The 27,198-nt window shown below is 47.6% G+C and overlaps 1 protein-coding gene and 1 long non-coding RNA gene across 2 annotated transcripts; one reads left to right on the forward strand and one right to left on the reverse strand.

Moving 5' to 3' along the window:
• The first annotated feature begins 29 nt into the window (after positions 1-29).
• On the forward strand, positions 30-26,153 carry LOC127616141 (semaphorin-6B-like). Its single transcript, XM_052087575.1, has 18 exons — positions 30-430; positions 524-595; positions 13,598-13,721; positions 14,425-14,536; positions 15,253-15,313; positions 15,400-15,462; positions 18,659-18,757; positions 18,850-18,940; positions 19,121-19,240; positions 19,914-20,002; positions 20,089-20,306; positions 20,422-20,553; positions 20,644-20,793; positions 20,880-21,056; positions 21,292-21,432; positions 22,180-22,257; positions 22,912-22,973; positions 24,777-26,153. Exons 3-18 carry the CDS (start codon positions 13,601-13,603, stop codon positions 25,763-25,765), a joined length of 2,703 nt encoding a protein of 900 aa, XP_051943535.1. The 5' UTR covers positions 30-430; positions 524-595; positions 13,598-13,600; the 3' UTR covers positions 25,766-26,153.
• Positions 18,105-21,411, reverse strand: LOC127616160 (uncharacterized). The gene is made up of 2 exons (XR_007967046.1): positions 21,253-21,411; positions 18,105-19,244 (listed from the first exon to the last, which is right to left on the reverse strand). It is a non-coding gene; the product is annotated as an uncharacterized LOC127616160 (long non-coding RNA).
• Positions 26,154-27,198: the final 1,045 nt, after the last annotated feature.

Raw genomic sequence — 27,198 nt, forward strand, 5'->3', positions numbered from 1 at the left:
GTCCATTGATCATTGATCCACTGCAGGACTGCGTTCGTGTACGTGTACGTGTACGTGATTGTGTTCGCGGGGGTGCAAGTTATGAGCTCGTGTTGTCACTGTGCCTGCTCTGCAATGGACATTTTCACCTCGCCACTGTAAATTAAAACAGGAAGATTACATTTAGGTGACATCTGCACGACCAAGCAAGTGCAGACCACTGTGGCAGCTCGGTCCCCTTGCAGATTATTCAACACAGGCTGCAGGACTTGAGAAATATAAACGGACGACAGGAAGGGGGAAACATCCGAAATTGTTTGCAGAGTATTCTCACCGTGGTAAGATTTAAAAAAAAAAAAAACACGCACACAAACTGGGCGTTTTGGAGTCGCTAGTTTGCGGACACGGTGATGCTCCGGCGAGGCGCAGCAACAGAAGAGGGAAGAGACAGGTGAGGTGCGGCTGATGAGCCGCCGTTCTTTTTTTTCTCCTTTTAATAGAGACTCCAGATAGCTTTGCCATCCGTCCAACCTTATCTCCCCAGAACTCAAGAGAAGCGAACGGAGAGAGGGCGAGTGGGCGACTGGCACCTGCTCCACCTGACCCATCTGGTGCGGTGAGTGTGCCAAGCGGAGCGAATGAGATGCACAAATATGCTGCGTGGATGGCATGAGCAGGTACTGTACATTCTTCATGTGCGACATCACTGCTGCATTATGCCCCTGTGGGTTCACTACCATAGAGATCCACTTGGCACCGTCTGAACTGCTCTTTGTGTCTACTGCAAGATCCTTTTCTTTTTTTTATATATCTATTTCGATTTGCGTGATGTGCACTTCTGCAGCGTTCATTATTCTTGAACGTGTTGCATGGCTCTGTGTGAAATGTAATTGTGATTTCCTTACATTAAAACACTGCAGTGGAAGAATTCCAGCACAAAGCTTGAAATTCTGGTCGTTTTTAGAGCACAGGTTGTGATTATCGAGGCTCTTAGAAGGATTCTTGGACCATGTTCATGGTGTGTGAGTTAGTGTTTGCTGATGGCTCCCTGGTAACAATAGTAAAGGTCAGATTTGACGATAGAGGCGAGATGACAATTGATTAGAAATGCCAGTCATGGTAAGCCTGTTATGCATTGAAAATATAAAAATGTACATTCAAAAGTTTTGATATGAAATCGAATCTAACATTATAGTAGACCTCAATGTTAATCTCGAGAAAACAAAATACTTTGTCAAAGTAGGGGGGGGGGGGGATCCTTTGTCCAACGTCTTGCCATGTGAATTAGACACCCAACGCCTCCGTAGCAAGTGACCATTTATTGTTTGTAGCAAAAGCAATCGAATTCTCCCACCGCCGCGGTTTACGTTCCTCCCTCTGAGTTGAAAGGTGAAAACAAAAGGTTGGAGACCAAATTAATAAGGCTAAACGAATGGGCAGCACCGCAGAGTGGCCGTAGGAGAGAGTAATTAAGTCAGATTGCAATCTGTCACGAGGGACGGGACAAGAGCGATAGAGAGAAATGATAGCGGCGGGTGAACAAGCGTTGAGGGAAAGGGGAAGCAGACAGCAGTCAGTACGGGCGTGAATGGTCGCCCTGTTTGCACTGACGCTCACACAGACGGCCATACAACGGCCGCGTGAGCAGGTGCTCAGCCCCCCGGCACACTGCAGCAAGCTCGGGCAACAACAGGTGCAGCCTACAGCCGAAAAATGTAGCAATGGTCCGACTCGTGGCCCACATCATTGTAGAACACCAAGCAAGCGTTAATTTGCATGTACAATAAAGCATGCAAAGGTCAGCTCGCTGTAATTAAATACGTGGCATTAAAAAGACCCCCGCAAAGGCTCAAACGACTGCTAAATCAACCGTGTCTTCATACAGTACCAAAATGAGGTCAAGTGATATCCACATTCCAAGGAGGCCATGTGACCAAATCCCACATCATCGAAATAGATGATCGAATGATTTGATTACATTTGACAAAAATGTGAAATGGATATTAACTGAAATTGAAGTGATTTGGCGCGTCCTTCTGCAGTATGGGGGGGGTCCGGGTTCCAACCTTCCTGTGTTCCTTTTAGTGAGGTTGGTTGGAAGCATGATTTAAAAAAAAAAGGGTTTTATTGGATTATTTATCCTTTCATTCATTCATCTTCCTAACCGCTCAATCCTCACTAGGGTCGCGGGGGGTGCTGGAGCCTATCCCAGCTGTCTCCGGGCAGTAGGCGGGGGACACCCTGAATCGGTTGCCAGCCAATCGCAGGGCACACAGAGACGAACAACCATTCGCACTCACACTCACACCTAGGGACAATTTAGAGTGTTCAATCAGCCTGCCACGCATGTTTTTTGGAATGTGGGAGGAAACCGGAGCACCCGGAGAAAACCCACGCAGGCCCGGGGAGAACATGCAAACTCCACACAAGGAGGCCGGAGCTGGAATCGAACCCGGTACCTCTGCACTGTGAAGCCCACGTGCTAACCACTGGACTACCGGGCCGCCCGCTGGATTATTTATTGTATTTTTTTTTTTTTTACTGGATTGAATTTGACGAACAAGAAGTCTGAATCAGTATTGCGCAATATTAGTAGGTCGGAGATTTTGCGTATCCATTGAGTGATTGATACCTTTTCAATTATATACAAAAAAGCTTCGACGCAAAGATTGCGCACAAAATAACAAACTAATCGAATCGGAATAAATAGACTCGTAGCCCGCCAAACAGCCCCCCTAAGTGGAGGCAACTCTTCGACAAAGTGGGAACTATTTGAAGCGAGAAAGCGTAGCTGTCTGCACGTAAAAGCTATCCGAGGGAGCCTTTTGGTTGTCCACGGGGACGCTTAATGAGCTGCTCTATTGATCACATAGGGCCCTATTCAATCACACATGCTAAGCCACAAACGTGGCATCTGAAGCACGCAAAAAGAGATTGGATGGCAGCATAATAGAGCTGTCCGCAAACGCACTAAATCAGTGGCGGATTAGCAAAGCGGCGCGGTTTGTGATTTCCTCCGCCATGACATTTTCGGCGAGATGTTGAGTGGAGAGATTTGATGGTTTCTCCATTCTTGTCGTAAAGTGGCTACTTCAAGCAATTGCCAACAAATTGCCTCTCTCTACCTTTCGTACGCAGAGAGGAACAGTGACTGAATTCATCGCTCGTAGTGGGTGAATCACCTTCTGCGCTATTGAACTAGCTAGCGGCACGCCAGGCGGGATTGACTCGTTAACTCTCCACCAAAGTTTCTTTGACGTGAAAGTCCACTTTCCTGTCAAAGTGATACACCGCAGAGAAGACGGCCGTTAAGAATAATAAACAAACCCCTTCAAGCCTTCAGTGGATGGAACAGAGTACATTTCACTCGGTCACCGCAGGGCTTTTCACAATACGACCAAAGGCGTTAGCCAGCAGCTACCTAGCAAGCTAACAGGCTCCTCTGGGCCATTGTAACCAAGTAAAGGTAGTGCGTGATTGCGATTGTTTTCACATCGCCTCAAAACTAATGTGACCGTGGTGAATCTGCTAGATATTGTTTCACTGGCTGGTCTAGCTTCACACGATTGCCGCATTGATCCAGTTGAAGGGGGGGGGGGGGGGCTCCTATGGAACAAGCTCAAGACATAAATGGGTATTGAAGTCTTTACCTCTTGGGGACAAAGATCGGAAGCACACAGCTGGGCAAGCATGTGCTGCGTGACTTCTTCCAACACGGTCCTCGGAGAGCGCACCTCAAGGGTTTCATTCCTTTCGAATCGCAAGAACCATACTTTCAGCCCTCGTCCCGAGGCGGGTATTCAAAATAAACCCTCCCATGCAAAACCTACCCTGTGATGAGGCGTGATGCCTTTAGGCCTTTTGGGGCCTTTCACAGAATTCTCGCCGATGTTTCAATAGGAAAGGAGAATAATAATGGCGGCCACGCTGCCTGGGGAGTTTTATATGCAGACTCGGTTGTCCACGGGAGCGTAACTTCCTTCCTGTGTTCAGGAAATCGGGGTGGCTGGAACCTGGCATTGAGATGCACGTTATGCACCTTTGGCCGCTGAATACTTGTGAACTGTTGCATCATTTCGCCGTCCACTTGCAAACATGCAAACATTGTGATGACTAACCAGCTCGTTCACACGTTCCTTTTTCTTCTCTACTACCACCTGAGCCCCGACATCCCTTGCGGATTGTTAGCCAAATAAGAATGCCTTGCAGTTGTTTTCAATGCGGGACTCTCCCATATACTTTACAGCGGCCATGCATCCTTTCTTTTATGACTCGCTGTCCTCATTGATTCTTCCCCGGAGGTGCAGCCTCCTTTTTTTTTTTTTTTTTTTTTTGGTCATCTCCTGCGCACACGCTTTAGCACACGCTATTACGGCTTAACACTACTGCTTGTTTTTCTTCCTATTATTCAGCTTACCTTTGTACATTATGCATGCCGTTTTCCATACACACACACATCGAGACACGCATACACACACGAAAAGGACGTTTGCGTACATTTTTGTTTCGTATTCATTTCAATTAAATCGATTAATTGTATTAGCATCCATGCATCCCTCCATTTTGTGTACAGCTCATGCCTATTAAGGGCTGCGGCTGAGCTGGAGCCCTTGGCCAAAGCCGTAAAATGGAAAGTCTAGGCACCCTTTAAAGTGACAGATTCTATGATGTTAGTCCCTCGATGAAACGACAAACTCTCAAGAATCAGCGAATCGAAAATGGTATAAAGGCAGTTTGATTTATGTAACGCGTTTCAAACGCAAGGCAGGTCAACGCAAGGACTCTTCTAGTCCTGTGTCGAAAGGCAGACACTTCCATGAGATCATGGCCAAAAGATGAACGGCCATTTGTCAGTTAACTTGAAAAGGATTCGAATATTTCAATAGGCTTGTCAAATACTGTTCAAGGATCCACACAAAAGGAACAAAAGACGCATTCTACGCTTAAGCCGCGAGAAAGAGAGCGCTCGCAGAAAGTGCACGTAGGCATATTTCATTTGAGTCAACAGGACCGACACTTGGTTTCTGAAAAGTGAGGTGGGGGGGGCAGAAAATGGCTACCATCATTTGAATTAAACCATAGCCTCATGACTTTAAAATCATACACACAAGCTGACGACTTTGGTCAAAATACTGTAATGTATTGGGGCTTATGTGGGGTTGGGGGCAAACGTGGAGGACCCCCAAGGATTTGTTTTTAAAAACACAAAAAGACAACCATGGCAAGTAGGGAGTTGTTTTTTTTTTTTTAAACAAACCCCCAAAAAAATCCAAATTCAAAGCAGCGCGGAAGATTGACGAGACCATGAGGCACACCTGAACAAGACACGAGTGCCTGGAGGGAGCTGATCGGTAGACCCAAAGAACAGGGCTGGCAAGAACAGGGGGGACACAAAACAACAACAAAAAATCTGAAAAGATGACAAGAAACGTGAGACGTAGGGAAACATCACAAAACATGAAACAAGTCCACAAACGGGATTTTGTCTCGGTCGGGCACTATTTCTCTTTCGGTTCGCTAACCGGCCATGATAATGATCTCGGATTAACGTGAAATATATCGCGAGTGATTTCGATGGGAAATGTCCTCTAGAGATGGCACATTTTGAAAATAATTGCATCGCGCAAAGTGACATGACATCAAGCCGGGTAACAAGATGGCCGCCGCGCTCGGCATTTCCAATATTTGACTATTCGCAGCTCTGCCCTGTTATTTATTTCGCCAATTACTGCTCGACTCCGTCCGTGCGTGTGACGCTCCTGCAAAGTTTGTTTTGTGTCATGCGGACGATATTCTTATTCAGCGTGATGGTCCGGCCGCCTCGTCGATGAAAACAAACACGCTGGTCTGATCCGTCACCTTCTGCCATCTCATCAACATCCCCACTTTGCAAAAAGTGAACACGACAAAACACCTCTTGGCTTCATTCGGTTTTGTTTTTTTTTGGTTGGTTTGCGAAATCAATCGACAGCCGCAGACGAATCAAACAAGCAACAATCAAATAAGCAAATGCCGCAGCGGGGGCGCTCGGCTTCTTCACCTTTGTGCCGCCAAATAAACGGCGTTACTCCTCAGTCTTGGAACTCGTATTTTTGTTTTGGAACAAATTCACCGAGAGCCGCAGCCAAAAGGCGGGCGTTCGCTCAGGCAGCTTAGCCAGAGACATTTGGAAGACATTTCAGCGGCAGATAACGGCACATCCAAGTCCTTTTGTCTCCCGGCTGTACTCGAGATGCATTTCTAGCTTGACTGAAAAAAAAGCTTTGTTGCGACCAATCCATCTCCTTGCCCTCATCCGTGTCCGCTCCGTCCGTCCAAACAAACGGTTGCTTCTTTAATAACACGAGTTCATAGGCGAGAGGCTTTTGAACGGCCGATGATGCAAGAATTTTGGGGATGAAGGTCTGTGCAAAGGACCACCTATTGTGAGCTCTGATCCTCTTAACGGGCTTCTGTCAAAAGAGCTAAACGGACCCGTATTGCTGATCCCTGCACACACGGAACAAGATGTCAGGAATATAAGCGAGCATTATGGACAAGCCGGCGGCCCGGTAGTCCAGTGGTTAGCACGTGGGCTTCACAGTGCAGAGGTACCAGGTTCGATTCCAGCTCCGGGCTCCCTGTGTGGAGTTTGCATGTTCTCCCCGGGCCTGTGTGGGTTTTCTCCGGGTGCTCCGGTTTCCTCCCACATTACAAAAACACGCGTGGCAGGCTGATTGAACACTCTAAAATTGTCCCTAGGTGTGAGTGTGAGTGCGAATGGTTGTTCGTTTCTGTGTGCCCTGCGATTGGCTGGCAACCGATTCAGGGTGTCCCCCGCCTACTGCCCGAAGACGGCTGGGATAGGCTCCAGCACCCCCCCGCGACCCTAGTGAGGATCAAGCGGCTCGGAAGATGAATGAATGAATGAATGTTAATAATTGACATTAATAGCAGGAAGGCGGCCCGGTAGTCCAGTGGTTAGCACGTCGGCTTCACAGTGCAGAGGTACCGGGTTCGATTCCAGCTCCAGCCTCCCTGTGTGGAGTTTGCATGTTCTCCCTGGGCCTGCGTGGGTTTTCTCCGGGTGCTCCGGTTTCCTCCCACATTCCAAAAACATGCGTGGCAGGCTGATTGAACACTCTAAATTGTCCCTAGGTGTGAGTGTGAGTGCGAATGGTTGTTCGTTTCTGTGTGCCCTGCGATTGGCTGGCAACCGATTCAGGGTGTCCCCCGCCTACTGCCCGGAGACGGCTGGGATGGGCTCCAGCACCCCCCCGCGACCCTAGTGAGGATCAAGCGGCTCGGAAGATGAATGAATGAATTATGCACAAGCCGCCCTGACGCTAATGGCCGCCGTGTTAACTTATTAAGCAAAGCATCCCGCAGAAAGTAGAAATAGAAAATCACAATCTAATAAAGGAATCTTGTTTTTTTTTGTTTTTTTTTATGGGAATCCTAACCCTATTGAGCGACGTGATTGTTATCTTCAGTGTAGCCCCGCGCCCGAGCGACTCTGTGCTCCTGGTGTGTGTGTGTGCGCCGCATACTCATGCGCCGGCTTCCAGCTCGGAGCTGTGCGGTGAATGTATATGCGCTCACTGCAGTCAAACTCCACTTAGTCACATTTGCCCTCGCTGCGGCGCCGATGGACGCGCGCCGGCCTTTTGTGCGCGTATGCGACATGACATGACATGACATGAAGTCGTCATGTGCTGGTTTTTATTTTATTTTTTTGGAAAGCTGTTTGTCGTCTCGTCCCTCCGTTTTGTGAGCCGCGCGTTTATCACACCCGTCCGTTATCGCGCTAAGCCGCTAACTCACTGCGGCCAACGATTGCAGCGCGCCGCCGCCGCTGCTGCTAGCAATTTAGCTTTTGGCAGAAGAGCCTGATTGGACGAGAAGTCTGAGGGGAGACGGAGCTCTTCGCTGGCTAGACTCCAGCTCTGTCCATCCTCTTTTTAATTACCTACGGCATCCACCCCTCGGGGAATATCTCCTCGTTTTACGGCTCCCACCTTTTTCCTTTTCCGTCTTTCGCTCACCATCTCTCATTTGCTCTCCTTTCCCACACACAAAACAGGCGAGCCCGCAGCTGCGTAAAAAAAAAGGCCCTTGCAGGGTTCACCTGGCATTAGCATATAAATGACCCTTTGGATGGGATTTCGCATTTTCGGATATTTAACAGCAAAAGACAGATTCTCTTCTGTGTGATTAGAGCTGCTCTGAGGAGACAGGCACCCACTTTAGGCAATATCGTCTTCAACTTGATAAGATAAAGACTTGACACGGTGTTCTCGAGCATAATTGTCCGTCTGTGTGTGTGTGTGTTGCAGGCTTTCTATTTTATTTGTAAATGAGCGCATGTGATCCGGTCTGGGAACAGAAATACGGTAAATCTGCATGTGTCCTCTTTCTTGTCTTAAAAAAAAAAAAACGATCTGGTTTAACACGATGTGGGCGCTGCTAGCTTTGTTGCATTCCGGGGGAGATATTTGAAACGGTAATTATGCCCCCGCTGCCCAGTCATAGAATCGCACGCGTAACGGCCGACCACCCCGTTTCATCCAAATAGATGAATAAATCTCACTTCAATGGTGCGATGAAGGATAATTTTTTTTTTTTTTAATGGAGTCGTCGTTTGTCTGCCTTCAGGCCGCTTCATCGGGTATATTTGCGCAGTCTAACTGGATCCAAACAATGTCAAAATGGAACGTTACATTGAGAATTTTGCTCCGGTTCTTGTCTAGGGATCTCATTCTATCGTGCAGATGTGCCTAATGAAATGGCCAGTCTGTGTCTCGTACTGCGCATACAGTTAGCTACCGTAGCACCCCATCCCGGGAGGAGATTTATTTCTTTTTAAAGACCCTGCCAAGTGAATTTAGCCCAGTGGCACATCGGGCGCCCAGTGTGATGCCTCGCCTTGCCCACCATATGAGAACTTGAGCACCTATGCTCACATCCGTGGTTATCTGACGCAGTTGTCAACTGCAGTAAAGTGCCTAGACCCCCCCCCCCCTCCCCTTCAATACATCTTCCATTCAGGTCGTCTGCCGAGACGGCTGCTTTAGAGCGCCTCGTTGTAGCTTTGTCTTCAAATGCCCCGCCACACTTTCTGTATGAGCAACAATTGATGTTTCTATGCACTAAAGTGAATCTTGCCTGTAGCCGGATTGTGTGTTCTTCGCTCCTTGCATGCTAAGCACTACGGTGCCATTTTTAGAATATTGAGGTCTTAAAACTTGAATCTTGTCAGCTTTAAGAGGAGCTGTCTCATGCACATTTTGCTCGTGTGCCAGAAGGAGGGTTCCCCCCCCCCCCTACCCCCCTTATATAGTACAACGGTCATCTGGACTGTTACTACGGTAATTGATGCATGTGTGGCCGGACAATAAGGCACTAGAAAAGTCATTGTCTTAAATGTTTTCCTGAAGGCTGTAGCGTACATTAATGCTCAGTAACAGACTTGCTACAAGTTATCTGCCGTTCTATGAAGGTGACCCACTTCTCCCAGTTTAGCCCACGTCTGTCTGTCTACCCTCAAGCCATTTTACTTTCTTCACGGATTTAACCTGCTTCCTGTCCTCAAGGACGGGGTACGTTCCATGTCAGAAAAGGTCTTTTAATTTTTCTTGTACTCGCCAGTGTGTTTATATCCGATGCCGCTTGAGTTCATTGGCGTAGCGAGTGTGCTGACGAGAACGAAAAGACTATTTGCCGTTGTCTCTCATATCCCGTATGTCGGATAAACCGCCGTCAAATCGTCTGTGATGATTGCCGGCGTGTGGCCCAATGTGAAGACAAAACACCTTCAGCCCATCCCCCTTCTTGCTGAGAAAATGGGGAGCCCCCCCCCGAGCCCCACCTCGTGTCTCCATCGCTGTACATAAACACATTCGAGTGTGCGCGCACAGGCGTAAATATGCAATGTGTACGTGTAACGAGAGTGGACCTAACATCTTGGCTTTTTACATCTCCCCTTGCACTAGAGCTTCGGAGCTTTGCTATCGGTTGCTACGGTAACAAAGGCAGGAGTGAAGTGGCTGCAGCACCGGCGCCTAAGAGACAGTGAAAGAGGGGGGGGGGGGTGGGGCGTTTGCCCGTACAGCTAATCACAACCTCTGATTGAACGTAACAAAGAAAACACATTCGGCACGCATATGTAAACCTTACGGCACAAAAAGGTCCCTCTCCATTGCGCCTGCGACGTCGTATCCGATGGATGGCTTTTCGGAAAGAGAAATGCTTATGTCGGATGTGTCAACGGTGAAAGGTAAATATTGATCCAACCGTTTTTTTATCCAGTTGGGGCTCACGGGTGAGCTGCGGTCCATCTTGTCATGCCTTGTACAAAAAAAAAAAACAAAAAAAATTAAAACACATTCAACAAGCACTTATTTGATGAGATTATCGGTACAGTAAATATCATATCCATCAGGTTTGTTGACATGATGGACATTTCAAAATTCTCAGCGTGCCGGCTTCAAGCTTTCCAGGTCCGGTATGGTATTAAAAAGTGCACGCCGGACATCCGGAAACGGTGCTTGCGTGCCCCAGCTGTTGAGAAACAAGAAACAGCGGCGAAGGTGTAAACAGGTTGACCGCGCCGCTTCTGACAAGCCGCTGACCGGGTAATGATGCGGAATATTAGCAGGTGATTTGTTCATCGTTTGCTTGATGAGGCGAGATGACGCCGCCGAGATGCGCGCATCCCGTGATAAGCGTGTCAAGCGTCACGCCGTTAGATTCAATCACACGCCACCAACGCGATCCGACGCGGACCGCAGGACGCGTTCTTCCTTCGAAACCGGCCGGCTCGGGGCTGCCTTTGCTTCATTTTACGATCCTGGTTTTATGATCCTCACTGCAGCTTTGTTAAGTGCCTTTTCGGTTTCTTCAACAGAGCAGCAACTGATTCAAAATATAAAAACACTGTTTCGCATTACACAGAGGGGCCTGATTTATGAAGATTCTAAATAGTGGCGTTGGGCAAGATCTACTGAGATTGCAATTTTTTTTTTTAGTACGATCTTAAATAGAGGGCACTAAATTGCTTGCAGTTTTAGCACATTCACCGACTTTTACATGTGCAACCTTGTGCTTCAACATGAAGAGTCTTCATCCTGAACCAGACCTATGGTTCGATTACGTCAGTCATCTAATGAGGAGGCTTTGTCAATAATGGGTTTTTTTTTGTTTTTTTTTTGTGGGTTGATCCTTTCGACCGCTTGATCCTCACTAGGGTCGCGGGGGGGTGCCGGAGCCTATCCCAGCTGTCTTCGGGCAGTAGGCGGGGGACACCCTGAATCGGTTGCCAGCCAATCGCAGGGCACACAGAGACGAACAACCATTCGCACTCACACCTAGGGACAATTTAGAGTGTTCAATCAGCCTGCCCTGCATGTTTTTGGAATGTGGGAGGAAACCGGAGCACCCGGAGAAAACCCACGCAGGCCCGTGGAGAACATGCAAACTCCACACAGGGAGGCCGGAGCTGGAATCGAACCCGGTACCTCTGCACTGTGAAGCCGACGTGCTAACCACTGGACTACCGGGCCGCCCACTCCATAACCATCCGACGCCTAATCTCAGAGGAACACACGCTTCATTTGATGCCGTTTTAAATTTCGCACGTCCGACCCTCTCAATCCATTCAATGCAACGGAATTTCTTTTTAAATTTTTTTTTTTTATATGATGCGTCAAAATTTGGATCCCGCCCATTAAAATGTGGCCATGATGAAATGACAGTGCCAGAGCGGCGAATCCTGATGGCGAGTTGAGATGAAAAGACTCCCCCCCGCCCCCCTCAGGCTTCACCCTCTCTATCAGATATGGAGGGGGTGTAGAGATGTCAAACCTGCACTCTCTCGGATAGAATTGGCCCTGGGGCGTGTGCGCAGGTGTGTGTGCGCGTGTATGTGTGTGTGTGTACGTGCGTCCGCGTGTGATGATGTGTGTAGCGGCCATCCCGTCCCTGAAGTCTTCAAACAGCTCGTCACTTCTGCAACCGCTGCAGGTGAACGTGCATCCTATTTATGGGTATTTTTATTTTATTTATTTTTTCCCATCTGAAAAATAATTCCTATCACCGTAGCAACAGTCACCCGCTCTTCTTTTCCAGCAAACGTACCCAAGTTACTATTTATTAAACGCTTAGAGAGTTTGAAAGGTTACAATGACAGAGGTAGGCGAATTAGGAAGTAAGAGGAATTGAAAAGAAATAAGTGGCGGAAGGTAGCTTTTCGGGGAGATTCGATATACGTGGATCATTTTTATTTCTCCAATCCCGGAGGTTTCTTTTTGATCATCAAAACGGCACACGTTCCACCATTTGAGCGGTGTTGCGGAGCAACAAAAGACAAAAACTCAAGGATCCTACTCCTGATGCTCTTCTCGCTGGTCTCGTTTTTTTTTTTTCTTTGCTCCTCTTCATTTGGCCTCGCCCATTTCCGAGGCTTCTACTGTCAAAGCCAATTCAGTTTTACATACCAGCTGTTAAGATTACTCACAGGCATTCCACTGAAATAAATGCATCCGAAATAGCATTTTATTTTATTTTTTTTACAATTATTGTGCATTAATCTAATTGTATTTGTTACATATGTTGATGTAATTTCATGCTTTAGAAAACATTTATGTCTGAATTTTGGTGGCGGGGGGAGGGGGGGTGCGTGGAACGAATTAGGGCATTTACATGGAAAACGCGTCTCTACCGACAAAATTTTCTAATTTCGAAATTTCCACTGTACTATTTCTCACATGTTTCTAATCGATGTGTTTGGGAACTGCCCAAGTGTGTGTGCACACATTGCACTTTTGCCCTGGAGCTCTGAGAAACAACCCATCCTACACACACACACACACACACACACACACACATCTCCTTGTTTCCACCATTTCTACTCAGAAAAGGGGAAGTCGCCCACTTCGGTGGCAGATTACCCCCAAATAAAGCCTCCATATGTTCATGTAGAAGGACCATCAGCGATAGGAACGTTACCGCGCAAAGTGCCTTTGTAGTCTGTGACTGGTTTTGTCCCCGCGGTGTGTTTTATGGCTGTGAGAATCCTCTTCCATTTCAGCACTCTGACAATGGAGTGACATCTCTGACAATAGAGTTCTATTATAGTCGAAAGCAACAAGAGAAACGCATCAGCGTCCTGCTGCCGGCAGCTTGGTGGCAGCAGTCACAACGCTGCACTTCTGACCAAGTCTGCACGCATGCAAACATGTGCACAAAAGACACACGAGTAGAAGTACAAATACTTAAATAAAACTAATACTAAAACTAATTCAAAACCTGTCCTGAAAGATCACGTGGAGTGAATTCAGAGATTTGCCGTGTGTATTGTACTTGTTTGAAGGTGATTGCTGCTATTTTGGTTGAAGACCGACAACAATTTAGCACTCGGTTGTGAAGATCGGTTAAATTGTTCCGTTTTGCTAATTTTTTGGGGCAAGGCTAAAACGTGGCTCAGTGAGATACCTGAAAATGTTCGACAGTTCTACCAGCTCACACAAACTCTTTATGACTTACAAACCCGTCCAAGTGTATTATTTGTTGGCAAATGTGCCAAATACAAAAAAAATGATGTTTTTTTTTTTTGTTCTCCTCTCTCTGACTTTGTTCACAGTGCATGTATTCCGCTGTCATGGCAACGGTGGGTCCACTTCTCACATTTTTTCTCCTGCTGCTTCATTTGGCTGATGGCTCATTCCCAGAGGAGCCCAGTCCACTCGGCTATGTCCCTCTGGAGGGTACGTGTCCTTGTGTCGAGGAGGTGTTTGTGCGTACGTGTGTGCGTCGCATTGATGTATGGCCCCGTGATAAATGTGGAAATCGGGGGTCAAAAGTCCCAGTCTTGCACTGGGGGCTGCATTAAAAATACACTTTTCACGTATAAAGCTCACCTTCATGATGCAAAAGCACAAAAGAATTGGAGGAGGAAGGAAATAGAATCGGTTTGGATTTCAAGGGACATGTAAAGATGAAGGAAGTGAGAGAGCTTTGGGGGGGGGCGAGAGAGAGCTCAGGTTAGAGCGAAAAATAGGAAGGAGAGCCGAGGAGATGGATCACTTCATCACTTTCCCGCTGACCCGTAGTCAAGGACAATGAGACATTTTCCCACTCCGTCTCCTGGTGATGAGCGCTACCCGTGGAGGCGGCTCTCTTCCTCTTTGAAACTTTGGATCGCTCTCTTTCGGCCACTTCCTTTCTCCCTCTCGTCTGTTTTCTCTCATCAAGAGAAAATAAGCGCTAATATTTTCTGACTATAATAACGATCGCAAGCTTGCTCTCATTAATAAACACCAAGAGGATTTCAAATGTCTTTATGGGCAGTACTATACACTAGATTTGAACACAAAAGCAGCAAGGCATCAATGAGCGTTTTATTAAATGGAGCTTTCGAGGGATTTTTTGAAGCTCCGGCGCGGTTATTTTATTTGTGGCCCGTTTCAGTGGTGAGAAGGTATCCGGTGTTCCTGGGCAGAGCTCACCGTTCAGCACAGAGACAGGAGCTGCACATCCAAACGGTGCTACAAGTCAATCGAACACTCTACATAGGAGCCAGGTAACTAACGGCAACCGCCGCCAACTGTGTGTGACTGATGCGCTCACTCACGTTTGTATTTTTCATTTGATGCTTCCATCTGCTGTCTCTTTTTTTTTTTTTTTTTTTTGCTCTAGTTAGAGTGGATTAAGGAGATTTGGACACTTAATTTGACTTACATGTCATATAGTAACATATAGTAAAATGACACAATCGATAAAAAAATATGCCCTTACAAATTATATATTTATATATTGGTGGGGGAGGGGGGGGGGGTCAGGTGTACCTAATGAGTAGTCCAGTGAGTAATACTAACCGTGTTATGTTCTGCACGACATTATGCATTGTCATGCGAACAGGCCCCTAAGTCAACTCAATACGGCTTTTATTTTTATCCTGAGACCCAAAAAAAAAATGTACGGTACTTAAAAATGTGGGCAACTACATTTTACATTAAATTCAGCAATTAGTACATCTGGGTTGTTTTCCATAGATGTTCATGGGAAGCGCGCGTTTGTTTTGGGAGGGTTTGTTTGTTTTTTCCAACTGCTTCGTGGGCCTCTAGGTAACATTGATCAAAACAAAATGTGAAAGGCAACGATCCAGTATAGTATGAAGCATCATCCTGCGATTCGGGAAAAACACAACCCACGTTAGGCCACCTTAAAAATAAATAAAAGCACAGAAAAGTGCCGATGCCTTTTTACACCCGGTTATATTTTTTTGTGTGGTTGTAGAGATGATTTATACCGGGTGGAACTGGACAACATGGCGGGTGATGAGATGTTCTACAGCAAGGTAATGGTCATTTTGTTACACGCCCACTAAAGAATGATCAATCACGAGCATGATTTTGCGATACCTTCTGACTCTCTTTTCGGCAGAAACGGACATGGGAATCCAACAAAAACGACATTCGAGTGTGCCGAATGAAGGGGAAACATGAGGTATTGTGGTGAGACACAGACATGTATCAACACCATCTGCGTGGACACGCGCCACAGCTGTTACCTTGTTTATTTGGCGCGCAAATTCATGTTAACGAACAACCGGCTCCTCACGTCATTCAAACAAAGATCGATGAAATGAAATGCTAGCCTGAGCTAAAATCAAAACCTCCCAATAGACTTGAAACCTCTTTTTATTTTTTTAAACCAGAGCCTGTGGAACTGATGGAAAAGTGTAAAAATACAGAGGGAAGATCATTCCAAAATACAAAAGATTAGGTGGGATGGTGGGAACGGGTTGTGACGCCTTGCTAAAAAAGCGGCAAGAGAATTTTTTTTACAGGAAAGAACAGCGATAGAAACATTGCTTCGGGGAGGTAACAATAAATGAAATAAGATGAGGCACAGCACTGCTAGCTAACTGGCTAGCTGCTTGCTCGACTCAAGCCACCTCTTAAAACCACCACTATCACGTCGCGTCCACTATGTAAAAAAAACTTGAGTCCCTTCGTTCGTAACAGAGGTTACTCAACTGCGAGTTGGTATTACTCGGCTCATTTCTACCACGACATTGCGCAGTTAGCTAGCTAGCTAGCTATACCTGTACCCCGACAAAGCAGCTTCCCTGGATGCCACAATTTACAAAACATATTGGTGTCGTTATTTAACTTCCCGAGCAAGGAAGTAATGTTGCGCACCGGCATGAAACAAATATTAGCAGCTAGAAATGATGTTATGAGCTTCTGCTAGTGTTTTGGCTAGCAGAGAAGGACGGCCTGACTATTCACCACTTTGTCGGAAGAGATGAGGATGTTTTCCTGGATGAACAAACATTACATCGAAAGAAGGAAAGTAAACCGACAAAAAGAAGGTGTCAGAGATAGAAGCACAATCGCAATCATGAATGTGTCGACTCAGTAACCGCATTGATTTTGAGTGGCACACACAAGATGGCTGAGGCCATTGAGCTAGCTTCAAGGTCAGCTCAACACATGCCACCGGGCTCGTATTTTTCAGCTTTAGTCATGCGAGTCATGCATGAATTCCTTTTGAGCCATTGCATTTGTTGCCGTCGTGTTCAAGAAAATAACGATTGATTTTGAAAAATATTCAGGAAGGGCTGTTTTGAGTGGGGATTGGGTGAAATAAGAAAAAAAATTAAACTCGGAATGGATGTTTGTGTTGACTTATATTAGATGAGCTGCGAGGCTTTTTTTTCACAGAAGCAGGCGGGGGAAAAAAAAAAAGAAGCACGGGATGATTTAGTATCGTATCCTGAGGCACCTTATTGGAATGGTGTTTGTTGTAGTTATGAGAAAAATATTTTACAGCAAGGGAAATGTTGGAGGTAGACGCTTCAGCCCGGGTTGCAGTTGTGTAGCATTCTTATTATTATTATTTTGGCCATCTCGTGTAGCACGATAAGGAAATGATTGGAAACACCTCTCGGGCTGATAAGTACCTTGCATTGGATCTAATTAGGTTGCGCCAGTGTGTGTACGTCTACTGGTCTGTTAGTTTAGCTTATGGTACAAAGACTGGGAGAGAAATTTGTACGGAGTCTTCGTTAATCCATCTACTTTTTCTCCATGACTGGGCACAGGTGGCAGCAGCGTAGTCGTCTCTTCATGTTAAAAGGCTGGTTTGATCCACGTTGTACACGTGCTTTCCAAGCCGTCTTCTGCTACGCATGTCGAAAGTTTAATTTTGCTCCACCGCTCCTTCAAGCCTTTTAATAGTGTTGTAAAAATCAGAGAGGTTAGACGTGTCGAGTTTCATCTTCCCTAGTCGTCTCATTAATTTCGGCTCCATCAACAGCCCTCCACCTTGAAGACAGCTACAGAGTGTGGCTGAGAGCGTTATTACCTCTCGGGATTCTTGTTAAGATTTGTTCCCCCCCACACTCCGCCGTCGTTTTCTGCAAGAGGTGACAGAAGTACTCCCACTGTGTACTTAAGTAGAAGGAAAAGATGGTGGTAAAGGTAAAAAGTAGAAGTACCTGATTCGAATCCCTTGCTTGAGTAGAAACGAAAAGGAAAACCTCACTCGTGTGATTCATATAAAATAACAATGTGGACTTGACCATGTTGTGTTTTTTAAAATTATATTCAATTGTCTTATGTTTTATGTTCGGTGTTTATTTATGTACGGCCCTTTTGCTTCAGCTGTGATTGTTTTTAAATCGCAGTATAAAATTGCTGACTAATGTCGGCTCAGGCCCCCGGAATCTGAACCGACAAACAAACATGACAACTGAAAAACTATACGTTGCCTGTGTGTGTTTTGTCAGACGAGGTAAAGCATATTTGAAAGCCAAATTTTCAGACTAGCGCAAGACACGGCGCACTCGCGACAAGTCATTCTTGTAGCCAACGTGACAGCTAAACGAGTCTTCAAAATGGGGCCAATGATGGGGAATATCGCACTCCTGCGCATCCGTCGCGTCCTCGCCTTTAATGCTCCCTTAGCCGCCATGACGCTGCCGTCTCCAAGATCTCAATAAATCAAAATCTCAACATCATGTCATCATTGGAAAAAAAAATAAGAAGCCTATTTTCATACACCAAGGAGGAATAAGTCCAGATAAACGTTATCAAACGTGCTGTCGGGGAAATAAACATACGATGCGGTAGCTGTGGGAGTAAGGAATCAACGGTGTTTATATATCTTTACAGGTGACATTTTATCTCATGTACAAGGGCGGCAATCACCCTTGAGGTAGGCGGCAATCACCTTTCAGGCAGGTGATAAAAAAAACGGTTCGTACCAGTTCTACGCCAGTGGTTTACCCTGACCTCGTCTAACCGAGCCCAAGTGAAAAATTCGTTCCTTCTCTAATCTACCGTATTTTCCGCACTATAAGGCGCTCCGGAGTATAAGGCGCACCTTCAATGAATGGTCTATTTTAAAACTGTTTTCATATATAGGGCGCACCGCATTATAAGGCGCATGGAATAGAAGCTACAATAGTGGCTGCAGTTGCATTATGCATCCACTAGATGGAGTTACATTTATATTTCCATACATATAGTTCCATATATTAGGCGCATCGGATTATAAGGCGCACTGTCGGCTTTGGAGAAAATGAAATGCTTTTAGTTGCGCCTTATAGTGCGGAAAATACGCTCATTCCCCGATTGGTGATTAGCTCAACCCGCAAAGCGGCCATTCTTTTGTTGATTGCATGTTTCTGCAGGGAGAATGCCGTAATTTTGTCAAGGTTCTTCTCCGGCAGCATGGAGGCCTGTTTGTGTGCGGAACCAACGCCTTCAACCCGCTGTGTGCAAACTACACCGTGAGTCGTCTTCCTCTCTGTCATCTGCGCTTTTGCACGTTTTTATCTTCTCGTTCTGAAGACATGTCCCTCTCTCTCCCTCCTCGTTCAAGAGAGATACTCTAGAAATGGTGGGAGAGCCCGTGAGCGGAATGGCGCGCTGCCCGTATGATCCGCGGCATGCCAACGTGGCTTTATTTGCAGGTATGATTTGGAATATCAAGCGCCGCGGCCGCAAACACAATGTTTGCCCGTGTCGGATGATTTATGGTCCCGCCTCTTGCGGAATTGCTCGTTTGGTTTTAATCTTACCGACCTTGTCCTATCTCTCCATCACCTTCCTCCTTCCTCGTCTTCTTAATCTTCCTCCGCTGGTGCTCCAAGATGGAAGTCTTTTCACTGGTACCGTGACAGACTTCCTGGCCATCGACGCGGTGATCTATCGCAGTCTCGGCGACAGCCCCGCCCTGCGCACGGTCAAACACGATTCCAAATGGTTCCGAGGTACCTTCACGGAACAGAAACATAAGAATTGTCACCTCAATGTGTCACGTAAACTGTATTTTTCCAACGTCTCTCATTTTGTTGTCCTTGCTTACAAAAAAAAATTCACAGCACACACTCTGTGAGGAAAAAGGTGTAGAATTTCCTAATGGTGCCACAAGATGGCGTCAAAGCATTACTTTCCTATTAGAGAGAGCTATAGCCTGATAACAGGAAGCGCCTCCCCTCACTTCAACATAGTTCCTTGGCATCAAGATGGCACCACAGCAGTACTTTAAATTAGACAATGCTCTGGCCAGAGCACAAAAGCAGTGAATGAGTTCCTCTAAAAATCTGTGACTAGGAGAATTCACAAATATACGGGAGAGCGTTGAAATAATCTCATCTCATTGACAAATAGTGTCAACTATGCGCTTTTTTTGGTTTCATTTCAGGAATGACACAAGTGATAGTGATTGCGCCTTCTGCCATGCAGCGGAAGAGCATTTAATAGATGAGCAAAGTTACGCGGATCATTTTCAGACTAATGAAGTATAAGTGGAAAATTTCCCGCACGTACACCCGATGATCTTTCGTCGCACGGCGGTTGCCAATCAATGGAACGGACGTAATATCGTGATTGTCATGAAACATTGTGATGGCCTCACGTTGCCTTTTTCTGATTCCCATCTAGAGCCCTACTTTGTGAGCGCCATGGAATGGGGCTCTCACATTTATTTCTTCTTCAGAGAAATGGCCATGGAGTTTCATCATCTAGAAAAGGTCGATTCTCGCTCCGTGTGCACGATTTTCCCCGGGTGCATTATGAAAGCATCTCTCTACATCCTATTTGGACCATGTTATTGCAGGTCATGGTGTCCCGCGTGGCTCGCGTGTGTAAATCCGACCTCGGCGGCTCTCAGCGTGTCCTCGAGAAACAGTGGACCACCTTCCTGAAGGCTCGGCTCAATTGCTCCGTGCCGGGAGACTCGCACTTCTACTTCAACCTCCTGCACGCCACGAGCGGCATCATTCGCATGCAAGGGCGGGACGTCATTTTGGGCCTTTTCTCCACACCCCCAAACAGGTAATAAGACACCCACACGCGCATGCAGCGGGTGGACGGTTATGAATCCTGGATTGGAAAAAATATAAATCCGATGTTGTAATTGACACGGGATGATTTCGTCTGCATCCGGCAGCATCCCCGGTTCTGCCGTGTGCGTGTTTGACATGCAGCAGCTCGCTCACGCTTTCGAGGGACGCTTCAAGGAACAGAAATCCCCAGAGTCCATTTGGACTCCGGTACCAGAAGAAGCCGTTCCCAAACCCAGGTAGGTATGCTTCAGCAACAATTGCACTACACAAGCACACGGGACTGGACTGGATAGTTTCCCTGCAGCTTTACTTTGTCCCCCCCCTAGACCTGGAGGATGTGCAGTCCAAGGATCCCGATTTAGTTCCTCCACCACGCTGCCAGACGAGGTGTTAAATTTTGTCAAAACCCACCCTCTGATGGACGAGACGGTCCCGCTGCTGGGGCACAGACCCTGGGTGGTCAAGACTATGGGCCGGTACGGTGACAAAACACTTTAAACGGCACCGGGGGAAGAAAAGAGGTTTGATCGAGCCGCTCGGTGCTCTCGCGCCGTCTTTGCAGGTACCAGCTGACAGCAATGGTGGTGGACACCGACGCCGGACCCTACAGGAACCGCACGGTTTTGTTCCTGGGCTCCACCCGAGGGACGATTCTCAAGTTTCTGATGATTCCCAACGGGGATTCCATGTCCCACAGCAGTGTGTTCTTGGAGGAGGTAGAGGCTTTCAACCCCGAGAGGTGAGCTGGGGTCAAGAGATTTATTTTGTCCTTCATATCCGATCGATGACGCCTCTTGGCATAGTGCTCCATCGCATCTCATGGATCGCTTCTATTTTAGAAACAGAGGGATCAGCTCTACTCCCTGCTGCAGCATGATATCGTTGACCACGTCATCACGTGTCATAACACGAGTCGTTTCGTTAAGTCGACTCACCTGCAGATGTTTTCATCTCCTCGTTTGTCTCCCCCGTAGATGCGGTGAGGATTCACCGCAGGCCCGCCAGCTCTTGTCTTTGACGTTGGACCGTACCAGCCACACTCTACTGCTGGCCTTCCCGTCCTGCCTGGTCCGTGTGCCCACATCCCGTTGCCACCTGTACTCCCGTTGCATGAAGTAAGCAGAACCCAGTATGGTTATACTGGGTGTCTACATGTGTTGCTGCACCGTTTGCATTCAATTAATGAAAGCATTATATATGACAGTTCTGCATCGTTGATATTAGCCTATCTATGGCGTTTCTTATCATGCGTTAGCATTACGCTGCTGGACAAAAAAGGCAAAGTTATGTGGTCATTTTAAATGTACCAATTCTCTTTGTTTTAAGTTGAGTTTGACAGCAAAGGGGGTGGGTGGCATTAAATAATTTGAAATGTCTTTTTCGAAGATTTGTTCACAAGGCCAAACTCCTGCTTCTTGCGAAGTGAGCCGAGTTGAGTTGCATGCGCCCTACAAGTGCTCTCGTCTGCAATTTAAAAAAAAGAAAAACTTGCAAGTATGTCAAGGCACCGCCGCATTTCCAGACGGGTTCCTAACCAGTAGCAAAATTGGATACGTTTCACGTACTGTGAACTTAATTGCCCACACTATGCATTTGATTTCAATCTGGAAAAAAATAATGACAAAATAAGAAAAGCACGGCGCCCCAACTGCTCACAAAACAAATACGGCAAATCGTGCGTGGCAAGTCCGACCTTTAAATCAGTTGGGTCATATTTGACATTTGGGAATTGTGTAGCCGAGCAGATTAACGGCGACATGGTTACCTTTAGCGCCACGTTTTTTTTTTTCCTTGCCTTTCCGCGGCGAGTAAGCAGAATGCGATCAGCTTTGTTCCATTTTTGATGACGCGTTTGCACACAGGAGTTGCCTCGCCTCCAGGGACCCGTACTGTGGCTGGACCAGAGGCAGCACCTGCTCCTTCCTTAGACCAGGAACCAGGTGAGAGGGGGGGACAAGACACAAAGGTTTGAGCGACCTCATTGGTTGACACAAGAGAGAAATGATGATTCCACAGCACGGCCCAAAAAAATGAATTTTGATGAAAATTTTTGTTAGTGCATAAATCCGGCTCGCCAAGCCACCACTGAACAAATTTTGAAAGTTATGCGGCATTTGGAATATCCTGAGTGATTTTATGATGTTCCGAACAAACTTTTCTTCTTTTAGTCTCGCCGCAAAACCTGTTTATTCAAATATTATTCAGCAAGGTTATCAGCGCTGGCAGCCGAGAAAAATGAATTGCAAAACTCGTTTGTGGCTACACGCTTAGCCGACCGTGACATCTGACCTCCTCGTGGGCAGGGAGCTGAGGAGAAAATCAATGAGAGCATAAGCGGCAGATCCTATTAACGCCAGTGACCTATCAATATGTGGGGAACACTGTTTCATTGATTGGTCTCCCCAAATAGTCCACTTTGGTGCAGATGTGCGAAGAATTATAGCACATCATATCCTGTTTTTGTTTTTCATATCCTTTTACTAAAGATGAAGTGAGTTATTGTACAGGACGGTGCAGGATTTTTATTTTTTATTTTTAATTCGCCTTGTGAAATGCAGACGACGCTTCTCATACGTATTCATGTGTGATTGCAGGCTCCCATTTCAACAAGACGTGGAATACGGAAACACCGCCTCCCAATTAGGAGACTGTGATGGTAGGTGGCGGCGACATGACCGTTTGTGTGGCCACCGTTTTGCACCAAAACAGATTTTAAGGGATGAAGACTGAACAATGATTTTTTTTTTTAAATCCCCGAAAGCTCATCGTGTCTAAAATTAAGCCTTTCATGCACCCTGTAACCTGATAACGTGATCAATTGTCCACTGCAGTATGGAGCCGGAAAATGGAAATCTCCGCCTAGTGGCTGAATCCCTCATTGCATCCTCCCCACTGCTTGTTTCTTTGGGATTTGTTTTGTTGCAGCAAGTATTCGTGACCTGTTTTTTGGAATTCAAATCGTTTCGTGCGCAACGTAATGTCACGTATTCCACCACCTTCACTCTCTGCTCAGCAACATCCATTCAAGCTCGACACCAATCGTTGATGTTTGGGATGTCTTCATTTGTCAAAGATGATTGGCGTGTGCCGCTGGGATTGCTTTTTTCTTTCTTTTTTTTTGCCACCACGGTTATTTTTGCTTTGTTTTGTTTTTCCTTCAATCTGACTTGCTTTGGGTCAGAAGTGAACCAGTGTGACAGTTTAATTAGGGAAGATGTGAAAGAGATGTAGCTGCCATCACAAGACTGCGCACGGCGGAACGGCATCGATGCGAAGCCTGTCGGGCGTGCAGACTTTTGCTCTTTCTTTGCAGAATGTGAAAAGGGGGGGATTGAATATAAAACAGGAGACTGTTTTGACTTCTGTTGAGACACTCCCGTGTCACTGTAACAGCAGCAAGGGCAGAAAGAGAGAGCAAGAGAGAAAGAGACTTATGCGGCTCTGCTCCGGAATTCACTCAGTGGAAACAAGAAAGCCGTTTCTACAGAGGATTAAGCGTGTCCCTTTTTTTTTGGGTTGGGCCATGTGTCATTAGGCCAGAACTTCAAAGTTTAAAGAAGCTTTTGTCAAGCTTTCAGCGCATTCGCTTCATTTCTATCCGACACGTGGGCTGCAGGGGCGGCCCGGTAGTCCATAGTGCAGAGGTACCAGGTTCGATTCCAGCTCCGGCCTCCCTGTGTGGAGTTTGCATGTTCTCCCCGGGCCTGCGTGGGTTTTCTCCGGGTGCTCCGGTTTCCTCCCACATTCCAAAAACATGCATAGCAGGCTGATTGAACACTCTAAAATTGTCCCTAGGTGTGAGTGTGAGCGTGAATGGTTGTTCGTCTCTGTGTGCCCTGCGATTGGCTGGCAACCGATTCAGGGTGTCCCCCGCCTGCTCCCCGAAGACAGCTGGGATAGGCTCCAGCACCCCCCGCGACCCTAGTGAGGATCGAGCGGCTCGGAAGATGAATGAATGAATGAACGTGGCTCGGCGACTCCCGAGCAAGCGACGAGTATTTACTGCAATGGCCGCAGATGGGAGTGATTAGAGGCGGGGTGGAAACACTGAAGTCACGCTAGGTTGTACGGAGAGAATCGCTGCACAACGGAAAGAATGAGGAGCGGAGAGAAGAAAAATAGCCAGTCTGTCTGCTGCGTTGATGACAAGCGCAGGCTTCGCCGGAACCTTTTGAGCCCGCAGAGCCCCAAGGCCGCCCTGGAGCAAAGTTATTGACTCGCGTGGAAGTCTTATAGAATGCTAATCCTGCTAAGGGTCACGGGGGTCTCTCTGGACCAAAATTTGGGCTTGCAACACAAAAAATGACCAAGAGACAGTGTGGGGACTCCAAAAACCCAGTCGATATATTTTCATTTACGAGTGTGCGGTATTTTTATTTTTTCCATGTAAAATTTGTTCCTTGGCTCGAAAAACACGTCCTTATATTTGTCACCCTAAGAAATCTTTCTCCGGCGTTAGGCATCCTGCAGCAGAGTCTCCTCATCGAACCCGAGAGTCTGGTCTCGCTCAATCTGCTGGTGGCTTCGGCGGTGTCGGCGTTCACCATCGGGGCGGCGCTCTCGGGCTTCGCCGTCTGCTGGATCATGGCCCGCAAGCCCAGGAGCCGTCGCCATGGCAACGCCGCTCAGTCGTCCATCCGCCGGCGAGAAAGGGGCCTGTTGAGCAAAGCCGGCGGAATGGGAGGCTCCGTGCTCAGCGTGACGCGGCAGGGGGGCGGAGAGCGCACCTGCACCCAGGGCGGGGAGACCCTCTTGGTGATGCCCAACGGGTGGGTCAAATCCGGGGAGCTGGACCCCGGTTTCCTCCCCACCCCGGAGCACACGCCCCAGCAGAAACGAAGAGGCCTGCGCCTGTCCGACTCCAACTCCGGGGGGTGGGACACCAGCCAGACCTACTTGGGGGGTGGCTCGGTGGGTTTGGGCTCCCCCTGTCGAATGCCCCCCTCGGTTTATCTGACCACCAGACTCTTCCAACAGGGGGGAGGCGGCCGGCACGGCTGCGAGGGCCGGGGGAGCGACGCCCCCCGGCAGCATTACGTTTGCTTGAGCAGGCAGGAGAAAGGAGGAAAGGGGACGCCCAAAGGCCCCTTGAGGAAGTCGGCGGGGGAATACGTGTACCCCATGACCCCCCAGGACTCGCCCGAGCGTCGGAGGGTGGTCTCGGCGCCCGGCGCGCCGGCCGAGTGCGGCGAGCCTCTGCCGTTGCGCTGGCCGGCCCCGGAAGGCTACATCCTCGGCGGCCACGCCGCCGTGCCCGCGGTCCCCTTGCCCCCTCCCTCGATGCCTGCCCACAGCGCTCAGACGTACGCGTCCCAACAGCACACGCCGGCTCTCACCAGGGCCCTCCTGAGGGGGGCTTTGGAGCGAGGGGAGCTGGGGGAGCTGATGGACCTCAGCCAGCTGATGAGTAAGAAGAACTGCAATGACAGGACTCAGGCTGGCCGCTGAGGGGGGTCGGGGGGGGGGGGGGCGAATACCTACGCGGGCATGGTTCCGTTGACTTGTCTTGAGCCTGATCCGATACCCCGCCACCGTTCTCGTCGCTGGATCTTTTTCCTTCGTTGTCATTCAAGCCCTCCGTCTCAGGCAACCCAACCCCCCCCTCCCCTCCCCCAGTGGTGAGGCTCTCGTTACCACTGGCTAGTGCGCCTGCCAATCTTTTTGCTGGCTCGCACTAATTGGTCATATGGACGGAGGTCATTGCGCTGCAGAGCTGCCAAACACTCTGCAGATCTGCAGGCAGAGGGCACAAGAAGAAGAACAAAAAAAAAAAGGACGGCACTTGGAAGCTGCTGTGCACGCAAGGGGGGGCAAACGAACAAATCCTGGGATGCAATTTGCCTCGTGGACTTGCACCCGCACACATTTGGGGCTCTTTTTCCATCTTTGTTTGGGTGAGCTTTGACTGCGCCGCGGTGCACAAATCAGCGGGTGTGGCGGGCATTTGGGGACTGAATTGCGCCACTGTCACGTCTCAAATGAGAGAAAAGATCAAAGGTCAAAGGACGCAATTCTGCCACATAGGCTATCGAAAGCAATTCACAATCAATATTTATCTCATCACATGACAAAAACATCCAACGTTCAACTAAAAAGACCTCAGCAGGAATTCACGTTTGCACAACTTGGCCGTCACAGCTTTTGCTCAGACAACGAACGAGAAGACGGGGAAAAAAAAAATGCGGACAAATTTGAAAATCGGTCCACCTTACGTGGGGGGGCCGCCGCTAGGCAGCCCAGCTGGAATTGGGAAGCTTTTCTACGCAACTCCAACCGAGGTTTCAAGGTCTCGCGGACGTGATGCAGAACAAAATGGCAGGCGGTGACGGAAACTCCCATGCCAAAAGACGTCATGGAAATGCCCCCGGCAGGCAAATGGGGGCCATCAATTCCATACCATCAAAGTGTCGAGTCCCATGAAGGAGTCGGCGTTTATATCAGCGGAGCACTGACACGGATGCTTTCGGGAAAAAAAAAAAAATCAAGTCAAGAGTATTTCTCGAGCACTTTCAAACATCCATCGCTGCATACAAAGTGCTGCACATGGAGCGATTTAACACACACAATAAACAGTAAGACGAATCGGTAATCAAGGCGGTAGAAAGCACCGAGCAGTAAAATCAAGAACAAAAAAAAAAAAACAATAACAACAAAAAAACGCTGAAGACGAAATAAGGCAAAAGTTGTCATGAGAATGCCTCGTTAAAGCCGATTTAACTTTGGGTGACCTCGATAGTATGCTTTATACGTACGTGTACGTATAAAGTACGTACGTAAAGTACGTACATAGTAAGTTATACATGTACATAGTAAGCTTCGGTTGGCGCGTGAACGAATGAAAAGCCGTGTCAGCATTACTACGAATGTAAAATAAGAAAAGT

Source organism: Hippocampus zosterae, chromosome 15, assembly GCF_025434085.1.
Source record: "Hippocampus zosterae strain Florida chromosome 15, ASM2543408v3, whole genome shotgun sequence".
Taxonomy (NCBI): Eukaryota; Metazoa; Chordata; class Actinopteri; order Syngnathiformes; family Syngnathidae; genus Hippocampus; species Hippocampus zosterae.

Coding starts and splice junctions, on each gene's coding strand:
- LOC127616141 (XM_052087575.1), top strand. CDS start 13,601: ATGTATTCCGCTGTCATGGCAACGGTGGGTCCACTTCTCACATTTTTT. Junction 15,314..15,399: donor ATGAGATGTTCTACAGCAAG/GTAATGGTCATT, acceptor TCTTTTCGGCAG/AAACGGACATGGGAATCCAA. Junction 18,758..18,849: donor CGCTGTGTGCAAACTACACC/GTGAGTCGTCTT, acceptor TCCTCGTTCAAG/AGAGATACTCTAGAAATGGT.